The sequence below is a fragment of the Schistocerca serialis genome, chromosome 5 (genome assembly GCF_023864345.2).
Source record: "Schistocerca serialis cubense isolate TAMUIC-IGC-003099 chromosome 5, iqSchSeri2.2, whole genome shotgun sequence".
In the NCBI taxonomy this organism is placed as follows: Eukaryota; Metazoa; Arthropoda; class Insecta; order Orthoptera; family Acrididae; genus Schistocerca; species Schistocerca serialis.
Window position 1 is genome coordinate 325,392,308 of NC_064642.1, and position 22,085 is coordinate 325,414,392.

At 43.8% G+C, this 22,085-nt stretch overlaps 1 protein-coding gene across 1 annotated transcript in view; it reads left to right on the forward strand.

Moving 5' to 3' along the window:
* Positions 1-22,085, forward strand: part of LOC126480895 (glutamate receptor 1-like) — a 1,132,174-nt gene that overhangs the window by 905,904 nt on the left and 204,185 nt on the right. The window contains exon 9 of the mRNA XM_050104292.1: positions 6,642-6,749. Within this exon, the coding sequence (XP_049960249.1) occupies positions 6,642-6,749 (108 nt within the window). The remainder of the gene's footprint in view (positions 1-6,641; positions 6,750-22,085) is intronic.

The following is a 22,085-nucleotide window of genomic DNA, read 5'->3' on the forward strand; positions in this document are numbered from 1 at the left end:
GACCACTGACGACCGTGCGGTGCATAAATATGCATGACACGTGGTTTTTTAATGAACCGTCAACATTGTATCCATATCTCATACTTGCTCGAAACTAGTAGTACAAACAAAATATTTTAAAACATAGTCTGGTGGAATGGTGCCAGTTTTCAAATATAGCAACGTTAAATATAGATGAAACCAGAGAGGCACTCATAATCATATAACCGTAGCCGGTTATTGTACCAGGCGCCACGTTAAACCTGTCATAATAATTACATAGCTGTTTAGGACGCAGCGTAAGTTAGAATAAGAATACACAAAACATACACAACAAAACCAATAGTAATCCTTTTCCACATAGTATACAAACACGATGTTGAAGCTAGAATTAAATAGGCTAACATATTAATATGCCTTAGTAACCTTGTGCGGCACTGCACTCGCGGTCACATTCCGAGACCTCCTCTCTGAGCAGCGCAACTGAAGGGATACCTACCACTGAATCTGTCCTATCTTCTTTTATCATTAACATCATTTTTACTTATAACATTTTTTCGTTTGAAATTTCCTGTTTCCGGTGTGATGTGTAATAGTTTGAAAGTTTTATTGTCAAAATTTTTTATTATGACAACAGACGTACAGAAACGCGTGAAGCTCTGTCTCTGACAATATTGTTGCTATCTATACTTTATCTATAAAAATTACTAAGCTCTCTAGTGAAACATTGTTATCGTTATCATAAAATCTGATATATAGCTCTAAAACGTGTCTTATAAAAATCCTTAATCCAATATCTCAGTATTCAAACATTTTCTGGAACTTCCTACTATCGGACATGTCAGTATTATGATAGAGAACAACAACAGAAAAATACTCTTCCTATAAATCATGAAAAGTTGATTATTTTCAGAATGGCTGTTAGATACAGTATATTCTCTAACATCTCCTAACAATTGTACTGTAATGCTCCTGCACGCAACTGACACTTTACCTCTTCTTGCAGCTGCATGAATATTCTGCATCTACCAAAAGCTAAAACAATGCAAAAGAAATACTGCGACCCATACAGAGTGCAATGCATGGGCAAACACCCCTTTTTCTTTTTTTATGCAAATCAAATGATTGGGAGGTGTTTAGTCAAATAGCCTTAAGCGGTGTAAAAAATGAATCAATGAGAACTTTTGATTTACTATATTCTGAAAATTGATGATTCATACATTGCCAAACTTGACTCAGGCCTTTCTTTTCATTGAACAGTTTCATTAGCAAAAACTTTAGTTATTTCACATTGTCTTTAATCAATAATCACGTTTTTGGTCGCAACAAAGATATGAATATTGCTTTCAATGTATGCACATACAAATCTGACAAAATCCCTCTACTGCGCAAGCAAGCAACAGCTGCGCGCAGCAAAAACGGTCAATTATCAATTAATACCAAAATCTCCTCTAGCGCTACTAGCACGGGCAGGGCAGGCTGTGACAGTTCATGGCGCGTGGCTTCTCTCCATGCGCCCGATTGCTCTCAACAACTGTTAGCGATAATAATACCTCAGTGTTTGTGTCGTCCAACCGTCAAGTTTTATATGTCGAATAGTGCTGCCATTTGCACAAAGAAAGAGGATAAAGGGTCACGACGCCCCATGTCCACGGAATGCTGCATGGGCAACGGAACCCGCGGTATCAGCTACATAGCATGAGAGCTACGCAGTAGGGGGTCGTTGGTTACGGCCAAATGGAGAACTACGGTCCGCACACAACTTATTAGATGGAATTCGCTCATAGTCCAATTGCTGCATGAAAAAAAGAAAACTTTCCCTTTTGTTCCTACTCCAATTGGCCCCTCTTAAGGACATATCACGTCAATTTTATAAATTTCCCGGACAAAATATCAATCACTACCTAAAAAATGCGAACTTGTCACTTTTGTGCGGCTTAGATGACGCAAAACTCGTGCCAGGTCGGCACGTAATTCTCCACCGCAAACATATGCAATAGCAGTTAAGTGGTTTGTCAGACAGTTACAGTCGGTTGTATTGAATCAGCGCGATAAGGTAGTTGACAGACAGCTGAAAGGAGCTGTGGCGTTCGGACGTGCTCATGACCACAATGTGAAAGAAGCTACCCGACTTATTGGTGTATCAACGCGGACTGTCTAAAGTATCGACAACGATTGGCATATTACTCATAGCTCTGTAAAACGGCCTGAAAGCAACTATCGACAAAAATTGGAGACAGGAGTCGTGCCTTGTCAAAAACACACAGTTTCACACCAGACTGTAACTTTGGAAACGACAGCATTTTCCTTCAGGACCGTTATTAAACGCGTTTGTTCACGATTGAGATTTCGGCATGTTGTGACATTCTCAAGTGACAGCTTCGTATGAAGTGCGTCAGTGCATAATAGCGCGTCTGAAGAGAACACCGCCTTCTATGGTGCTCATGTTCTGTCGAACAGGGAGCCACTCATGCGATGCTACGTATTAATTAGAGACCGAGCGACGATAGACCGCATAAATCAGAATCCTCTCCCTTGACGCGGACGTTCAGTAATCTGTCCTCTAAATTAAATGTTAATGGTCATTGAAAGTTTAGTTTTTCCCAAAACGACGAAGAAATACTGCAGGAGCATCGAAGGAATGTCGACAGTAATTAACTTCTTCCACATATGCTGCCGAAAATGAAATTAAAACTCCGCCTCCGTTCGGCAGAAGTTGTATATACAGTATGTAACACCTTCCGAAAATTCTCAAAAGTAATAAGCTTCTCACGAAATGAAGATGTGATCAGATACTTCAGCGAAAGATTACTCTTCATCTCCAATCAAAATATTCCTCAAGCCCTATCATAACTATGAAGAAGGCGAAAATATAGATAAATCACTGGTCGGAACTTTGCTGCGCAATGTTAACCCAAGCAGAAAATAACATTGCCACCTTTCTATCGACTGTAACATTGATTAAAAATGACTTAACACCTGAACATGTCGACCTGATTACACCAAACATAATAACAGCCATTTCGTTGATAGAAAAATTATACAACAGCAGTTTAACAATACAAGGACTCACTAGAGACAATGCGCGCGTGCTTCTCCGTGGGGCGAGGGCTTGTCGGCATATACCTGTATTCGGCTAGCGACCAGACACACTGCGCTGCTCGGTCTGTGAAGGCGTCAAGAATTTTTCGGTCGTCAGCATCGTACTTACAAAGAGAGACAGTACCCCTACTGCAAAGACACAATGAATAATGATACAATACTTAGGATATATACCGTCTGTCCAAAAGGTTCAGAGAATGATTTTTTTTCCAGGCATATAGGCGATGCCAGCGCTGTAACAACGGTGGCAGCGTGAACTAAGAGCTGTAAACAACAGATGCGCATTCGACCAGTCAATTGTGACTAGACAGTGCTAAGTAAGTGGACTTGCGGCCGTAGTGTGTTAACTTTCTTGTGTCACAAGCTGCAATGGAGCCTCGTCTCAAAATCTGGTGTTCAAAATATTCTCCACACAGAAAAGTGTGTGCAGAGTTTGTTCCGCTCACCATGACAGCCGAGGAATAAGAACGACTAGTTGACTCCTGGCGTGACTTGGCTGAATGCAAAACGCTGAAATTGCCTTTCTGCAAAATATCATCACGGATGACGAGACTTGGTATTATTAATAGCAACATACTATAAGACGACAAAGTGCAGAAATTCGCGTGAAGGACCAACGTTTTGATAACACAACCGACATTCAAGCCGATATAAAGCGCTAATTGAACGACATCACAAAGAATGAATTTCATGAATGACGTGGCTTTATGGGCGTTCTGTGCATCGTACTCAAGTTAGGGGAGCGGGAAGAATTTTGTAGAATGTGTGACGCATTCAAACCACTATCTTAACCTTTATCTATTGTTTGTTAATTCAATCTCAAAACTTTTCGAGACATTGGTTCCATGGCCGCGGAAAAATGAGTGTCGCGAATGAGTGAATGATACTTCACCTCGCATCAAACATGTTTGCGTACACGAGGTGTGGCTACAAAATAACAAGATTAATGCTTAAAACTTTTTATGTCAAAAACATACATATTTAGTTATTGTCACCATGAATATACTCCTATTATCTATCCCTGCAACGCTCCATGTGAATTTTCCGCCGATATTGCTGGAACGCTTCCTTTGTGAGCTCCTCGATAACGCACGCTGCTTTTTCTTTCACATTTTTCAGCGGACTAAAATCTTATTCCATTTAAAGCTGATTTATCCTTGTCGAATAAATACACTCCTGGAAATTGAAATAAGAACACCGTGAATTCATTGTCCCAGGAAGGGGAAACTTTATTGACACATTCCTGGGTTCAGATACATCACATGATCACACTGACAGAACCACAGGCACATAGACACAGGCAACAGAGCATGCACAATGTCGGCACTAGTACAGTGTATATCCACCTTTCCCAGCAATGCAGGCTGCTATTCTCCCATGGAGACGATCGTAGAGATGCTAGATGTAGTCCTGTGGAACGGCTTGCCATGCCATTTCCACCTGGCGCCTCAGTTGGACCAGCGTTCGTGCTGGACGTGCAGACCACGTGAGACGACGCTTCATCCAGTCCCAAACAGGCTCAATGGGGGACAGATCCGGAGATCTTGCTGGCCAGGGTAGTTGACTTACACCTTCTAGAGCACCACTGGAGGCGGGCTGCACGATGTTGGGGTGTGAGAGGAAGACGGCCTAACGGTGTGCGGGACCGTAGCCCAACTTCATGGAGACGGTTGCGAATGGTCCTCGCCGATACCCCAGGAGCAACAGTGTCCCTAATTTGCTGGGAAGTGGCGGTGCGGTCCCCTACGGCACTGCGTAGGATCCTACGGTCTTGGCGTGCATCCGTGCGTCGCTGCGGTCCGGTCCCAGGTCGACGGGCACGTGCACCTTCCGCCGACCACTGGCGACAACATCGATGTACTGTGGAGACCTCACGCCCCACGTGTTGAGCAATTCGGCGGTACGTCCACCCGGCCTCCCGCATGCCCACTATACGCCCTCGCTCAAAGTCCGTCAACTGCACATACGGTTCACGTCCACGCTGTCGCGGCATGCTACCAGTGTTAAAGACTGCGATGGAGCTCCGTATGCCACGGCAAACTGGCTGACACTGACGGCGGCGGTGCACCACAAATGCTGCGCAGCTAGTGCCATTCGACGGCCAACACCGCGGTTCCTGGTGTGTCCGCTGTACCGTGCGTGTGATCATTGCTTGTACAGCCCTCTCGCAGTGTCCGGAGCAAGTATGGTGGGTCTGACACACCGGTGTCAATGTGTTCTTTTTTCCATTTCCAGGAGTGTAACTCACATGGGGCTGGGTCAGGGGAGTAAGGTGGACACTCTAATATTATGATGCTCTGCTTCGCTAGAAACCTGTAACTGACAATTCTGAGTGAACCATTGCTTTGTCTTGATGTGAAACAGATAACCCATGACTTGTTCTTCCTCGGTTCAGGTCTTTCTTCTTTCTTATTCGCTCACACAGTCGAGCAAGAACTTAAAGATAGCAATGAAGATTAACAGCTTGACATTCAGGAACCCAGTGAAGATATGCATTACCATGAATATCGAGAGTAAAGGAACACCCATCACCGTTTTAAATTATGATTTGCTCAAACCAGCTTTCTTCGCTCTCGGTGAAGCTGGACCCTTCCAGTCCATAGACAGGCGCTTAGTTTGTAGACCATAAATGAAAAACCAAGCGCTACGAAATCGGGATCATTTTCAGTGGTATTCGAAGTGTCGGCACAAACATTTTCACGACCATTTTTTGGTACAAGCGTGAGAATTTTCGGCACCCGTTTCGGATGCACTTTTCTGATGTTAAATTAGGTTATGTAAAATTTCACTTAGAAAATGTCGAACATCCATCTTTGCCTTCGCGTGATAGCCAAAGACCATCACCAGGGCCCAAGAAATATTTAACCCGGTTGCTGTTAAAATCATTGCAGTTTACTCTGATCTCCACCACTTCCTTTATAATTCCTGTCACACTCAGCTTTTGGAGCACTAAACGTTCTCAAACTCAATAAATCAGCCGTATCAGAAAGTGACAATTTTAGAATCTCCTCCCCCCCCCCCCCTCCCCGCGCCGCCCACGTTTTGCATAAATTTCTCCGGACACCCATGGATAAACAGCTTATTTCCGATCTAAACGTTGGTTTTAATAAACCTGAGACTGTTGCAAACTGTATTCCACAACGGTAACATGAATTTATTTGTATGCTCATGGCGTATGAAATGTCTACATAACCCAGTTGAAGATGAGTTCTACTATTTAACGCGTTACTAAAATATTTTAATAATTTCTGGAATTTAATTTTTACTATAATAAACATCACACGGTAGTTTATTTCTTTACCGCAGGTATTTCTTTATGGTGCCCTACTGAGAGAGATGGCTCTGTGGTTAATACAATGGATTTGCACTCGGAAAGAGCACGGTTCAAATCCCCATCCGGCTAGTCTAATTTAAGGCTTCCGTCATATCCATAAACCGTGAACCAGGTGCTCCATTTATAACCACCGCCTCGTCTATGCGGCGTTGAATCATGATATTCCTTTCCCTCCTGTAATCGCAACTGTCTTAATTTTACGAAAACTAACGCTGTTTCTGCTCAGGTAGAAATCGAGGGCCTCACTGGAGACATCCGCTTCAGTGAGGATGGCCGTCGCCGAAACTACACTCTGCACGTCGTCGAGATGACTGTCAATAGCGCCATGGTCAAGGTAAGAGAACTGGCACTCTGGCGGGCGTCTTGCTCATTCTAAAAAAATTATGAAACTAGCTTAGGATTTAGCAATTTGCAACATAAACGTGACGTTAGTGTTCCTTTCGTGAACCGATAACGACTAATTTCTCTATGCAGATTCTGAATGATGATATACATCGCCGGTGCTAACCATAATAATGCCTACCCCTGCCTCGTACTATGCACTACACTTATTTCTTGATTGATTACAGAAAAGAGGGAGTAGTTAAACGATGGCTGAACAGAATATTTCAGTTCGAAAAGTTTGGAGCGATTGACAGAGAGGAAACCTGATTCGTTTCTTCCTCCAATCTTCCTAAACTGGAAACTGTTATTGAGGATGTGGATGCAGAATTTCTGTTGACATATTCACGTAGCCTCCGCTATTTACTGCGTGAATGAAACTGAGAGGTCCTCGGCACTGGTCGGCTTGACGTAAACATTTCTTTATGCAGACGTTACCTCACGAAATGACTCAAAATAAAGATGTAGATTTCATTACAGTGCAACCTTCCATAACGCCATCAAACAATTCTCTTCCATGCATCAATGTTATACATCCTAACAAACACTTACAGTAGAGGTCGGCGGAAAGTTACCTTTTGTAGAGGTTTTGGTCGAACGGAAATCAGATGGACGACTCGGCCATTCTGTGTACAGAAATCCGACACCTACAGGTACCTGTATCTCAACGGGTGTAGTTTTCACCATCCAGCTCAGAAAACAGCTATGCTCGACACTGTAGTACACAGAGCCAGAATTATTTCGCGCAGGAACCACCTCAGTTTGGAGATTAACCACCTAACGACGGTGTTCAGAGGTAACGGATGTTCTGTTTGTGATATTTGGTCAATGCTGTAGAGAAAACCAAGATGCAATGCCACTGAAGTGAACGAATAGGACCAACACACAGCGCGGCTTCCATTCTGCGTTACAACCATTAAATTAGATAAAGTCCTAAACAGACAAGGAATCACACCAGTCTTTCGACCACTCAGGAGAAGTAAAGAAATGTTGCGAACCGTTAAAGATAATCTAAGTATGTAAGTGCCGTCAATTTATAATATTCCTTGTGAACGCGACAACATTTTTTTCCCTTTATTGTCCTTTCATTCCACTTGTCCCATATGATCGGGGAAGTGGGGTGTCGGTGGATACAAGTCGTCGCTCTTCAACCATATGAAAGTAAAAATTTTAAATAACGTGTTATGAAATTGGACATGCCGGTAGAAAAAATGAATGTATGACGTAATAAGAGACATCAGTTTCATAACTGAAAATATAAAAAGCAGATTTGTTGTTTAATTGAAAGACTGACACAGATAAAAGACAGAGTGACAAAAAGTAAAAAGCCGATGTATTGACTCATTAAGATAGAGATGTATACTGAAACCCCAAGAAACTGGTATAGGCATGCATATTCAAATATAGAAATACGTAAACAGGCGGAATACGAAGCTGCGGTCAGGAACGCCTATATAAGACAAGTGTCTGACGCAGTTGTTAGATCGGTTACCGCTGCCATAATGGCAGGTTTTTCAAGATTTAAGTGAGTTTGAACGTGGTGTTATAGTCGGCGCACGAGCGATGCGACACAGCATCTCCGAGGTAGCGATGAACTGGGGATTTCCCGTACGACCATTCCATAAGTGTACCGTGAATATCAGGATTCCGGCAAAACATCAAATCATCGACATCTCTGCGGCCGGCAAAAGATATTACAAATGTTCAAATGTGTGTGAATTGCTAAGGGACCAAACTGTTTTAGCCATCGGTCCCTAGACTTACACACTACTTAAACGAACTTATGCTAAGAACAACACACACACCCCATGTCCGAGGGAGGACCCGAACATCCGGCGGGGGTGGCCGCGCAGTCCGTGATATGACGCCCAAACCGCACGGTGAGGATCCTACAGGAATTTGACCATCGACGACTAAAGAGAATCGTTCAACGGGACAGAAGTGCTACCTTTCCGCAAATCCTACAGATTTCAATGCTTAGCCATCAACATGGGTCAGCGTGCGAATCATTCAACGAAACATCACCCATGTGGGCTTTCGGAGCTGAAGGCCCACTCGTGTACACTTGATGACTGCACGACACAAAACTTTACGCCTTGCCTGGGCCCGTCAACACCGACGTTGGACTCTCGATGACTGGAAGCAGGAAACATGTTGCCTGGTCGGACGAGTCACGTTTGAAATTGTAGCGGGTGGATGGACGTCTACGGCTATGGAGACAACCTCATGAATCCATGGACCCTGCATGTCTGCAGGGGATTGTTCAAGCTGGTGGAGGCTCTGTAATTGTGTGCGGCGTGTGCAGTTGGAGTGATACGGGACCCTTGATACGACTGGTTACGACTCTGGCAGGTGACACGTACTTAAGCGTCCTGTCTGACCACCTACATCCCTTCATGTCCATTGTGGAGTATTTATTGTAGTCAGAAGTAGTTTACCTTGTGGTGAAATGGAACTAGACAGTTCCTGCTAAATAGTAAGGGTAGAGGCTATACTTGACAATCGGACTGAACTATTTATTGGATCGTTTTACCGACCCCTGACTCAGAAGATGTAGTAGCATAACAGTTCAAAGAAAACTTGAGTCTCATGTCAGATAGGTGCCCCACTCACACAATTATAGTCTGTGGCATCTTCTACCCTTGACGCCGGCGGCAGGCGTAAAACGTTATTCGGAATTGTATTGAGTGTTGCAGAAGGAACGAAAGAAGCATGCCAAATTTAAAAGAACGCAAAATCCCTACGATTGGCAAAGTTTTGCATAAGTTCGAAATATAACGCGTAATTCAATGCGATATGTTTTTTATAATTTCCACAACGAAACTCTGTCTCGTAATCTGGCAAAAAACCGAAAGAGATTCTGGTCATACATAAAGCACATCAGTGGCAAGACGCAGTCAATATTTTCATTGCGCGATAACAACGGTGAAGTCACTGATGACAGTGCCACTAAAGCAGAGTTATTAAACACGGTTTTCCGAAACTCCTTCGAAGAAGACGAAGTAAATATTCTTGAATTCCAATCAAGAACAACTGCGAAGATGAGAAACATAGAAGTATATATCCTCGGTGTAGCAAAGCAGCTTAAATCACTTAATAAAGGCAAGACCTTCGGTCCAGACTGTATAACAGTCAGATTCCTTTCAGAGTATGCTGATGCAATAGCTTCATATTTGGCAATTATATACAACCACTCGCTCACAGAAAGTTCCGTACCTAAAGATTGGAAAATTGATCAAGTCACACCAATATCCAAAATGGGAAACAGGAGTAATATACTGAATTACAAGCCTTTATCACTAACGTCGATTTGCAGTAGGGTTTTGGAACAGATAATGTGTTCGAAAATTACGAATTACCTCAAAGAAAACGATTTACTGACACGTAATCAGTACGGATTCAGGAAACGTCGTTCTTGTGAAACCCAACTAGCTCTTTACACTCATAAAGTAATGACTACCATTGGCAGGGGATGTCAAATTGATTCCATATTTATAGAAGGCTTTTGACACCGTTCCTCACAAGCGTGCCTATAGAATATCGCCTCATTTGTGCGACTGGATTCGTGATTTCCTGTCAGAAGGGTCACAGCTCGTAGTAATAGACTGAAAGTCATCGAGTAGAACAGAAGTAATAACTCGCGTTCCCCAAGGAAGTGTTATAGGCCCTCTATTGTTTTTGATCTATATTAACGACGCAGGAAACAATCTGACTAGCCCTCTCAGATTATCTGCAGATGATGCTGTCATTTACCGTCTTGTAAAGTTGTCTGATGACCAAAAGAATTGCAAAATGATTTAGATGAGATACCTGTGTGGTGCGAAAAGTGCCAGTTCACCCTGAATAAAGAAAAGTGTGAGGTTATTTACATGAGTGCTAAAATAAATCCAATAAATTTCGATTACGCGATAAGTCATACAAATCTGAAGACTGTAAAATTCAACTAAATACTTAGGGATTACAATTACAAATAACCTATATTGGAACGATCACATAGATAATGTTGTGTTTAGTGCAAATCAAAGACTGAGAATCATTGGCAGAACACTTAGAAGGTGCAACAGATCTACTAAAGAGATTACTTACACCACACTTGTCCGCCCTGTTCTGGAATATTGTTGTGCGGTGTGGGATCCGCATCAAGTGGGATGGGCAGATGACATCGAAAAAGTTCAAAGAAGGAAGGCTCGTGTTGTTTTATCGCGAAAAAAGGGGATATAGAGCCACAGAAATGATACGTGAATTGGAGTGGCAATCATTACTACAGAAAAGGTGTTTTTTGTTGCGACGGGATCTCCTCATGAAATTTCAATCACCAGTTTTCTCCTCCGACTGCGAAAACATTCTGTTGGCACCCACCTACATAGGGAGAAATGATCATCACGATAAAATAAGAGCAATCAGGGCTCGCACGGAAATTTAAGTTCTCATTTTTCCCACGTGCTGTCCGAGAGTGGAACGGCAGAGAGACAGCGTAAAGGTGGTTCATTAAACCCCCTGCCAGGCTCTTTATTGGGAATAGCAGAGTAATCACGTGGATATAGATGTAGATTGTGCATTCCGACGGAATTGGGAAATTACAGCAAGACAGCGTGAGAACCCAACACGTCCAGAATTTCTGCAGAGTGCCTACAGGAACACTCTTCTGAATTTAACATTTCCATTCGCCAGCAGACTCCCCTAACGTGAACATTATTGATCATATTTGGGATGTCTTGGAATGTGCTGTTCAGAAGAGATCTTCACCCCCTCGTACTCTTACGGATTTATGGACAGCCCTACAAGATTTATGGTCTTGATTCCTTCCAGCACTACATCAGAAATTAGTCGAGTCCATGCCACATCATGTTGCGGCGCTTCTGAAGGACCGCTGGGACAGTATACGATGTTAGGAAGGTGTATCAGTTTCTTTGGCTCTTTAGTGTAGATGAATGGAGTTATGAGTAGGTATAGACTAACAGGAGGGGTATCATGGGAACGTAGCAGTTGGGGTAGTGCATAAGGGTGAGTTTGTATGGGTGGATAGTTGGACGAGGAATGCCGGAGAATGAGGTGGGACGCTGTTCTGGACCAACTCTTAGGTTATGGGAGGAATGGAATGGAGGTAAAGGGAGCACTGTCCTAGGGATGTGAGGTGGGTTCTCTTAGAGCTGGTAGGATGGTTACATATCAGAGTGGATTTCATGGTCGGGTAAGGGAACTCGACTACATCTCATTGGGAGAGGATGTCGAGAGTGGAGGTGTAGCCGGTGGGGAAAATGTGAAGCAAGACCGAGAGCTTTGCGCTCGGGCCCGGGCACGGTCTATCAGTCGTAATCTTGGCCGCCCCTGTTGTAGACCGCAGCTTTTCTGAAGCATGCTGCTTCTTTAACTGGTCTCACCAATTGACAAATTTTTGTCGGAGGCCTGAAGGTCGATTTGATGTTTTGACATACCTGCAGGCAGGTTATCTTGCCCGACACGGATCCACAAAAAGCGGAAGAAAGAAACCTTGTCATTGGTATTATTGTGAGTCTGGCTTGAAATCACTTTATTTATTTCATGAACACTATAGCCGTTTTTCATCAAGACATTGCGCAAGTTGCCCATATCATGGGGCAGGTTATCAGTGTCTCATATCATTCTCACATCATGCACAAACGTTTGTAAAGTGCAAGTACAGTTAAGCTCCAGCTGCTGTAGAATTTTGAGGATATTATCTTAGACACAGCACCATTAAGGCCTCGTAGCTTCTTTCGATACGTTGACAACATATTCGTCATTTGGTCTCAAGGACGTGAGAAATTTGATGAATTCTTTGAAAACCTCAGCAGCATTAACAATAACATCCATATCACCACGGAAGAAGAAAACTACAAGACATCCTCGTCCGCCGTATACGAAATGCATGCCCTAGGCCACAGGTCTACGCAAAACCCACCCACATCGATCTGTACTTGCATGCCATCAGCCACAATCACCTAGCGCAGAAGCGTACTGTTTTATAAATATTTCGGAGTCAAAAATGTTCGGATGTGTGTGAAATCTTATGGGACTTAACTGCTAAGGTCATCAGTCCCTAAGCATACGCACTACTTAACCTAAATTATCCAAGGACAAACACACACACCCATGCCCGAGCGAGGACTCTAACCTCCGCCGGGACTAGCCGATTTCTGAGTCGTGCAAGAATGGCATGAGACTCTCATAACCTGCTCCATGAGCTGAACCACCTACCAAAGGTCTGCAGAAACAACGGCTGTAACGCCCATCTAGTAAATGAAATTTCAGGCAAGAATCGCAATAAGACAACCGTCGAGGAACGGGAAGAGGAATTCTTTCTTGCCGTTCTGTGGTTCCCCGTCGGGCAAGATGAGCCGCCTGCTGAAACGACACAAGATCAAAACGATCTTCAGGCCTCCGATAAGAATCTGTCTAATGCTGAGACCAGTTAAAGACGCAGCAGGTCTCAGAACACTTGGGGTGTACAAAAGATCTAGCAGATGTGGCCACAAGAGATCTTCTTTAGCTGAGCGTGCTTTAGAAAGCGGACAACGGATGAAACTCGACGAAACTTACTTCTTGGCTCTCAATAACTTCTCCTGGCATTATGTAATGAAAGAAGCCATTGAAATAAGTCACCAGTAACATCGTAAATGGTGGCTTGCAGCTCAGAACGGCATGGGATCCAGCGATGGCGCGGTTAAAGTGGACAAATCGAACGCCGAGTCAACGTGAGCCCATATGTCGTGAAGGCGCGAGTACAGTGACAGCCCAGATGGCAGCCAGAGTATGTAAGGCGAGTACCAGCAGCCCACCGAATGTCGTACCACTTGGCAATGAATGGCCAACGAGTGCTTGGCTAAGAGCTCGTGTAAGGCCGTTTCTTAACCCCCTGCATAATTGACTTAGGAATACAGGTTAATGGAACAGTGTAAACACATTACTTCAGCACAATGCTTATACACAACTATAGCAAGACGTGAGATTTTCTGGTTTGTTTAATCCTACAGAAGGAGGTTTAGCAAGCATCTCTGCACGCTCTGCGTTTCAGAGCAGTAACACAAGTCACCCATCGCGTATCTGTGACTTGCTGCAGGAAACTAACACTGTCATCAACCACACTGAAGTACACTAGGGGTGACCATGAAAGGCGCACTGGAAGACGAACACAATTGCACACTAATACTAAAAGAAGACTGGAGATCTGAGTCGACACCTAACAGCTTGCTGGTCCTGCATAATTTATCCGCCTTAATATGCGTCAGGTGTGCCACGGAATTAATGCCGGTTGCATTCAAATGAGAGGAATTTATATGTACCCGTGATGCTAATGCATAGCATCTCAGACGGCTTGATCAGCATCGTTTAATATGCACAGTGTGAGCTCTCAAATTAATCTACGTATCATCGAAATGGATGAAATTCAGGACGCTGAGAATCCTTGATGAAAGTTCTGTCGTCAACCAGGAGCCTCTGTAACATGGCGTCGAGTTGGAATGTCAGAGATACTAGTCGCCCTGCTGGCGGGTTTGGAAATAAATGCAACACCTCAGTATAACGGAGAGAATTCGTTTTTACATACACTATTGTCTGATGTTTGCAAATGGGATAGTGTATATAAATAATTTACCTGAGTACAGTTTTGTTTTACTCCGTAGTGAAACACACTGATCAGCCAGAACATTATAACCACTTACCTAATAGCCGGTATGTCTACCTATGGAAATGAAAACAGCGGCAGAGCGTCTTGGATTGGAAGCAGAGGGAGTTGACATCACATCTGCGTACCCAAGTCACCTAATTCCCGTAAATTGCGGGAAGGAGCATAAGAGTTCTGACGCTACGTCGTTCTCGCTTCCCACGCCCGGGTTCCCGGGTTCGATTCCCGGCGGGGTCAGGGATTTTCTCTGCCTCGTGATGGCTGGGTGTTGCGTGATGTCCTTAGGTTAGTTAGGTTTAAGTAGTTCTAAGTTTTAAGGGACTGATGACATTAGATGTTAAGTCCCATAGTGCTCAGAGCCATTTGAACCATTTGACGCTACGTGTAGATGTGTTGCATCTGGTTAAGATCTGGCGAGCTGGGGGCCAGTACATCTGTTGGAACTCGCCACTATGTTCCTCGAACCTCTACATCACACTCCTGGCCTTCTGACATGGCGCATTATCTTGCTGAAATTTGCTACTTTCGTCGGGAAACATGGTCGTCCTGAAGGTGTGTACCAGGTCTGGAACAAGTGTGCGATACTCGTCGACCGTCACGGTACCTTATACGAGCTCCATTGGACCCATGTATGTCCACGTGAAAGTTCCACAGAGCATTATGGAGACGCCGCCAGGCTGTCTCTGTCTAGCAGTACAACTTTAAATGAGCATTTCCACTGTAAGATGACGGATTCTTGACCTCCGATCTGCATGGTGAAGAAACTATCAGGATTCATCAGACGCTACAAGCTCTGCCACTGCTTCAACGTGAGGTACCGCCTGTCACGTACCCATTTCAGTCACAGTTGCTGTTAACATTGCATGGGTCAACAGTTGCAAGGGCGCATGGTCAGAAGTGTTCGGTGCACGGTGTGTTCAGACATACTTGAACTCTGCCCAGCAATAAAGTCTGATGTTAGTTTCACCACAGTTCACAGACTCTCCTGTTTTAGCAGTGCACCTAGCCCACGACGACCGACATTTGTAACAAGAGGTGGCCGCCAAACCCCACGACTCTGGACGTGGTTTCATCTTGATTTCGCAGCGTGTTGAAGACACTCACCGCAGCACACATCGGTCACCCGACAACTCGTTCAGTTACCGAAATGCTCGTGGCGAGCCTGTGGGCCATCATAATATGCCCTCGGTGAAACTCAGATGATGCGCCTTCACCATTCTACACATGGACAGCACGCTCAGTCATACTATAAGTACCATGCATGTGTCTGACCAACAGTCATTCCTCGCCCGTTGACGCTGCTCCCGCATGGACGGGTTTATATCGAAAGCAGGCCGACGATCATAATGTTCTGACTGATCAGCGTAATATTTATGAGTTCGAACAGGAATGTCGTACAAGAAGTATTTTTTTTAAAAGTCTCATACAAAGCGTCCTCTCCTCTATTTATCAACATTTCTTTCTTGTATTTAGTATAATTCGCTGTAATCTCAACTAGAGAGAATCAAAATCTACTCGGTTTCAGAAGATCGTTGAAGATCCATAATAGCTAGTGTGACATTCCCTGTTCTCATGTTGATAAATACACAAATGTTGGTTTGGTGCATAAGTTCATAGCGTTTTTTACATAAGTTTAATAAACACATCTTATACACATGACAGAGAATTTAATCATCAATAATATATTCTGCTTCACTATTTAAAACAGTCTGTCAATAATGGGGTAACTTTTCGATTACGCGACGCTAGGAATTACCTGGTTTTTAGGCGAAGAACTTGTCGAGCCATGTTTGGAGCACATTTTCATGCGGAAAAGAAATTCCTTGAAGGTTGTTGGACAGTGAGTGAAGAACGTGAAAATCTTACGGGACAAGTTAAGGTGCATAAGGTGAGTGAAGAATGACTTCCTAACCCATCTCCTGTACATCATTTATTGTCAGTGTAGCAGAACGCGGGCGGGCGCTGCCGTGGACTAGCATTACTTCATGCAATGATCCTGGACGTTGATCTTCGACGTCGTCTGAAATACGCCTGTCGTCGACAGTAAATAACAGCAGAGACGGTTACAACTCAGGAAAGTAATTCGTAGTACAGCCCAACGTCGCTGTTCCACTAGATGAATAGCGTTATCTCGTTATTGTTTGTGGATGCGCTGAGGTCTTTGTATGGGGAGTTGCTGTTTTGTATGAGCTCAGCTATTCTTTTCTTTTCCTCATCTTAGCAAGACACAATTTTTCCATCACCGATACAGATATAGGATAGGAATGGTCGGTGTCGTTCACGAGCCAATTGGTGACAAACAAGCAGAGGTGCATATATGACGACCCGCTGATTTTTGTAATTTTGGCTTAGAGCACGCGGTACCTATACAACCTATTTTTGAATCTTCCCCATTGGTTCAAAATGTCTGACTGTGGTTTAATGATCGCAGTTCAGCAGATTTACTTGTTCTCAAGTGCGCTGGAGTGGATCATTGTGGATTAATTTGTTCAAACGATCTGGATAAAACCCCGTAGGTTTTCTTAAACGTGGAGAATCACTAACGTCAGAAAAAACCGTTATCTTTCTGTGCTTTGTGCAATGGCATTATCCCTATACGTGGTGCAAATGTTTCTGGTTGCCTCCGCTGCTGTCACCCCTCTACTGAACTCAAACAGAAGAATATGTGGGCAGTGTTCCGATTTTTCCAATTGACACTCATTTCCTAGACTCCACAGTGCCACTCACTATCTTTAAATGACAAAATGACATTATGTAAACTCAAAAGGCCACAGTGAACTACAAATAAAAAGTAAACCCATAGCAGCCAGAATACCAACATCTAAAACAAAAATCCTGCGAACTTATGCGCCAACCTACTTCTCCTTTGTATGAGGAATACTCGTACGGCACGTTAAAAAAATGTTCATCAAAATATCTATCGTTCCAGTTTTTTTGATCTCTCTTTTTATATTTTAAGAAGTTTCTTGCGCAGCTCTTCGTACTCATTCCTATTGGCCGCAACTCTCTATTTGAATGTGTGGCGACATTTGTGGACCACAGTGATTTACAAACTGCTTATTAATAGTTTGTGTTCAATGCTAGAAGCATATTAACAATATTGCCACAAATGCAGATTATAGGACATTATGAAACTTGAATTTTGGGTGCGGCTGTGTCTGTTGGTCGTGACCCTATTAATGTAGAGGATGTTCCGTGTGGAATGTGTTCACAGGTATCCCATCGAAAAGGTGGAATGAGTGGTTTCCTGAGTGGTTTCTTCACTTCTCTGTACCGTTCACATAATTGCAGGGTGATAAAATATTCACCACTGTTAGAGACGCACCCATTTGGCAAGGAGTACTGTAATATGTCTTAGTGAGCGTTACGGAGAGATTGAAACAATGACATGGTTATGACATTCCATCTCGGTGTATTTATATTTAATGTTCTCTACAAGATGGCATAATTTTTAAGTGAAAATATTCTGCTCCCAGTCGTGCTTAGGGAGTTTGACATCAAACGGCGTCGTGTTAGCCTGACTATAGCGCAAAATGTTGTTGCTCCTGCAACACAAGGCAGCTGACGGAACGGGAAAAGACAGTGAACGTCATGCAGCCAGCAGCTACAGTGCTTTATGAAGGTGTGACTCATGGACAACAATCGTCATGACTTCACACGGGAAAGAATCATCGGGAAACTGCAGGAATGATGAAGTGTGATAAGGAGTTTGATATTCGTCACAGCATTGTTTCCGTAGATTGGTAGTGTTCGGAACAACACGCACTGCTGCAGCAGCAGATGGCCGCTACATTGTGTAACAGACGAGAAGTGACCCACATCAAACAGCATGTGTAATTCCAAGAACATGCAACAGGACTGCAAGGCACGTACTCTGCCGCTCCACCGTGGCACCGTGATTACACGGGGAGTTATCTGTGCCCCGTGACCAATACCGAGGCCCACGAGAAAGACAGGCCGCGGCGCGTACGTCACGAAGGTAGTCCTGAACTCACTCGCTCGCTCGCTCAGCTCAGCAGACAAAATGCGTTTCTAAACCTGTTAACGCGCAGATGGGCGTGAAAATACTAACGAGATTTGCATCTTCCCCTGGAATATGCTATTATGAAGTCTTACTGATTAACAGTACTACAGCAAAATTTAATGGAAGATCAATACTCGATATAAATCGTATAACGGCTTGTTTATAGCATTTAGTCTCTCTGCTTAACAGTAATCATTACATGCTGGAAGTGGTGCTTTATGCAACTGATAATCATTTTAACATGATTTTATTTTATTGTACGCTAGTACAGCCGTAAAATATTATAAGTAGGCCCATGGACTTCCCATCATTATAGGACTAATAACAGTAAGATTCAATAACAGCGGATTCCAGTAAAAGATTGTTTTCGTTTGTACGGACACGCCTAGTGACGAGTTAACAGGTGTAGAAACGTAGTTTGTCTGCTGATTTGAGCGAGCGAGCGCAGGGCCACATTCGTGACGTACGCGCCGCGGCCTCTCTTTCTCGTAGGCCTCGGACCAATACGTTGTGACGTTGACTCCTGCATATAGGCAGCACCGTTTACAATGGTGCTGAGAGAACAGGGAGCAGACGAACAAAGAATGGGGTCACCTGCTCTTCTCGGACGAGAACAGATACAGTCCGCGTAGTGATGAACATTCTTTAACACAGTTAGAGGTGAGGAAAGGTAATGCGCTGGGGGACATTGCCGAACACGATGCTTTAGGTGGTGTGGGGAACAGTACTGTTGCGTAGGCATACTGACCTCCAAATCATTGAACATGGTACACTCACCAGTCAGCGTTATTGTGACACTATACTCCTTTCACATGTACGTCCTTTCAGGGGTGCATTCGGCCCCGACTTATTTCTTGTGAACGACAGTGCGCGACAGCATCCAACAGTGCAGGCGGAGGCGCTCTGGGAACGAGAAAATATTCAGCGATTTGACTGGTAAACCCGTTCCCCCGACCTAAATCCCATGGAGCACAAGTGTGATGCGTTGGGGAGGCGTATTGCAACACGACCACGTGCACCAACGATCGTCCAGCAGTTGTAAGCTACACGGAGGGATGATACACCCTACCAAGAGAACTCCTTACCAACCCTGTGGCCAGTATACAGGGTGTTCCATTGATAGTGACCGGGCCAAATGCCTCACGAAATATCCACCAAACCAAAAAACTACAAAGAACGAAACTCGTCTACCTTGAAGGGGGAAACCAGATGGCACTATGGTTGGCCCGCTAGATGGCGCTGCCATAGGTCAAACGGATATCAACTGCGTTTTTTTAAAAATAGGAACCCCAATTTCTTACTACATATTCGTTTAGTACGTAAAGAAATATGAATGTTTTAGTTGGACCACTTTTTTCGCTTTGTGATAGATGGCGCTGTAACAGTCACGAACGTACAAGTACGTGGTATCACGTAACATTTTGCCAGTGCGGACGGTATTTGCGTCGTGATACATTACCCTTGTTAAAATGGACCGTTTACCATTTGCGGAAAAGGTCGATATCGTGTTGATGTATGGCTATTGCGATCAGAATACCCAACGAGCGTGTGCTATGTATGCTGCTCGTTATCCTGGACGACATCATCCAAATGTCCGGAACGTTCGCCGGATGGTTACGTAATTTAAGGAAACAGGAAGTCTTCAGCCACATGTGAAACGTCAACGACGACCTGCAACAAATGATGATGCCCAAGTAGGTGTTTTAGCTGCTGTCGGGGCTAATCTGCAGATCGGTAACAGACAAATTGCCCGAGAATCGGGAATCTCAGAAACGTCGGTGTTGAGAATGCTACATCAACATCGATTGCACCCGTACCATATTCCTATGCGCCAGGAATTGCATGGCGACGACTTTGAACGTCGTGTACAGTTCTGCCACAGGACACAAGAGAAATTACGGGACGATGATAGATTTTTTGCACGCTACCTATTTAGCGATGAAGCGTCATTCACAAAAAGCGGTAACGTAAACTGGCATAATATGCGCTATTGGGCAACGGAAAATCTACGATGGCTGCGACAAGTGGAACATCAGCGACCTTGGCGGGTTAAAGTATGGTGCGGCATTGTGGGAGGAAGGATAATTGGCCCCCATTTTATCGATGGCAATCTAAATGGTGCAATGTATGCTGATTTCCAACGTAACGTTCTACCGATGTTACTACAAGATGTTTCACTAGATTACAGAATGGCTATGTACTTCCAACATGATGGATATCCGGCACATAGCTTGCGTGCGGTTGAAGCGGTATTGAATAGCAAATTTCATGACAAGTGGATTGGTCGTTGAGCACCATACCATGGCCCGCACGTTCACCGGATCTGACGTCCCCTGATTTCTTTCTGTGAGGAAGGTTGAAGGATATTTGCTATGGTGATCTACCGACAACGCCTGACAACATGCGTCAACGCATTATCAATGCACGTGCGAACATTACGGAAGGCGAACTATTCGCTGTTGAGGGGAATGTCGTTACATGTGATGCCAAATGTATTGAGGTTGACGGACATCACTTTGAGCAATTCTTGCATTGATGTGGTATTTACAGGTAATCACGCTGTAACAGCATGCGTTCTCAGAAATGATAAGTTCACAAAGGCACATGTATTTCCTTGGAACAACCGAAATAAAATGTTCAAACGTACCTGCGTTCTGTATTTTAATTTAAAAAACCTACCTGTTACCAACTGTTCGTCTAAAATTGTGAGCCATATTTGTGACTATTACAGCGCCATCTATCACAAAGCGAAAAAATTGGCCCAGCTGAAACATTCATATTTTACATACTACACGAATATGTAAAAAAATGGGGGTGCCTATTTAAAAAACGCTGTTGATATCCGTTTGACATATGGCAGCGCCATCTAGCGGGCCAATCATAGCGCCATCTGGTTTCTCCTTCAAGCTAGTCAAGTTTCGTTCTTTGTAGTTTTTTCGTTTGACGCTTATTTCGTGAGATATTTGGCCCGGTCAATGGACCACCCTGTATAAGCACGTAGCACATTGCTCTCGTGTGGTGATCATACACCCTATTAATGAACTTGTCCTGACTTTGTAATATCCACGGGACCATCATAAATCAAGGTGACTTAGGTGTAATTTTTGTCTCTGAATGAAAGTATCATTCGTTTTCGCCTCACTTCGTGTTTCTTCCAGTTGCTTTCTGTGCTAGTCTCTTGCAGTTTTTTCTATGTGAGATCCTAGTTTCATCGAGCTATGTTACTCGTCACGGACACATCATGCAAAAGTTGCTTTCGTCCTTGAGTTTGGCACACCACTGTATATTTCAAATATTTCTTATGACACATCCCTGAGGACTTTTCCACTCAGGATCTTAGGAGGAAACATCAACATGCCGAATCTTCAGTTAACATGTGTTATGTATTCTTATGACATGGTCTACATCCCCTCAGTATGGATCTATGGAACGACAGTGGCGTCTACAACAACAATTATGGGACGTATTAGATCTGTTCGCGATCACAAGTTAGCGCACGTATGGCAGGAGGTCTAGAAAATGTTAACCACTTACTCGCGGAATAAATCCTGCCACTTTATTTGTTCTTCCATTTAATGCTGAAAACAGCACAGAATATTTTCTAGTAGCATATTAAGCAATTC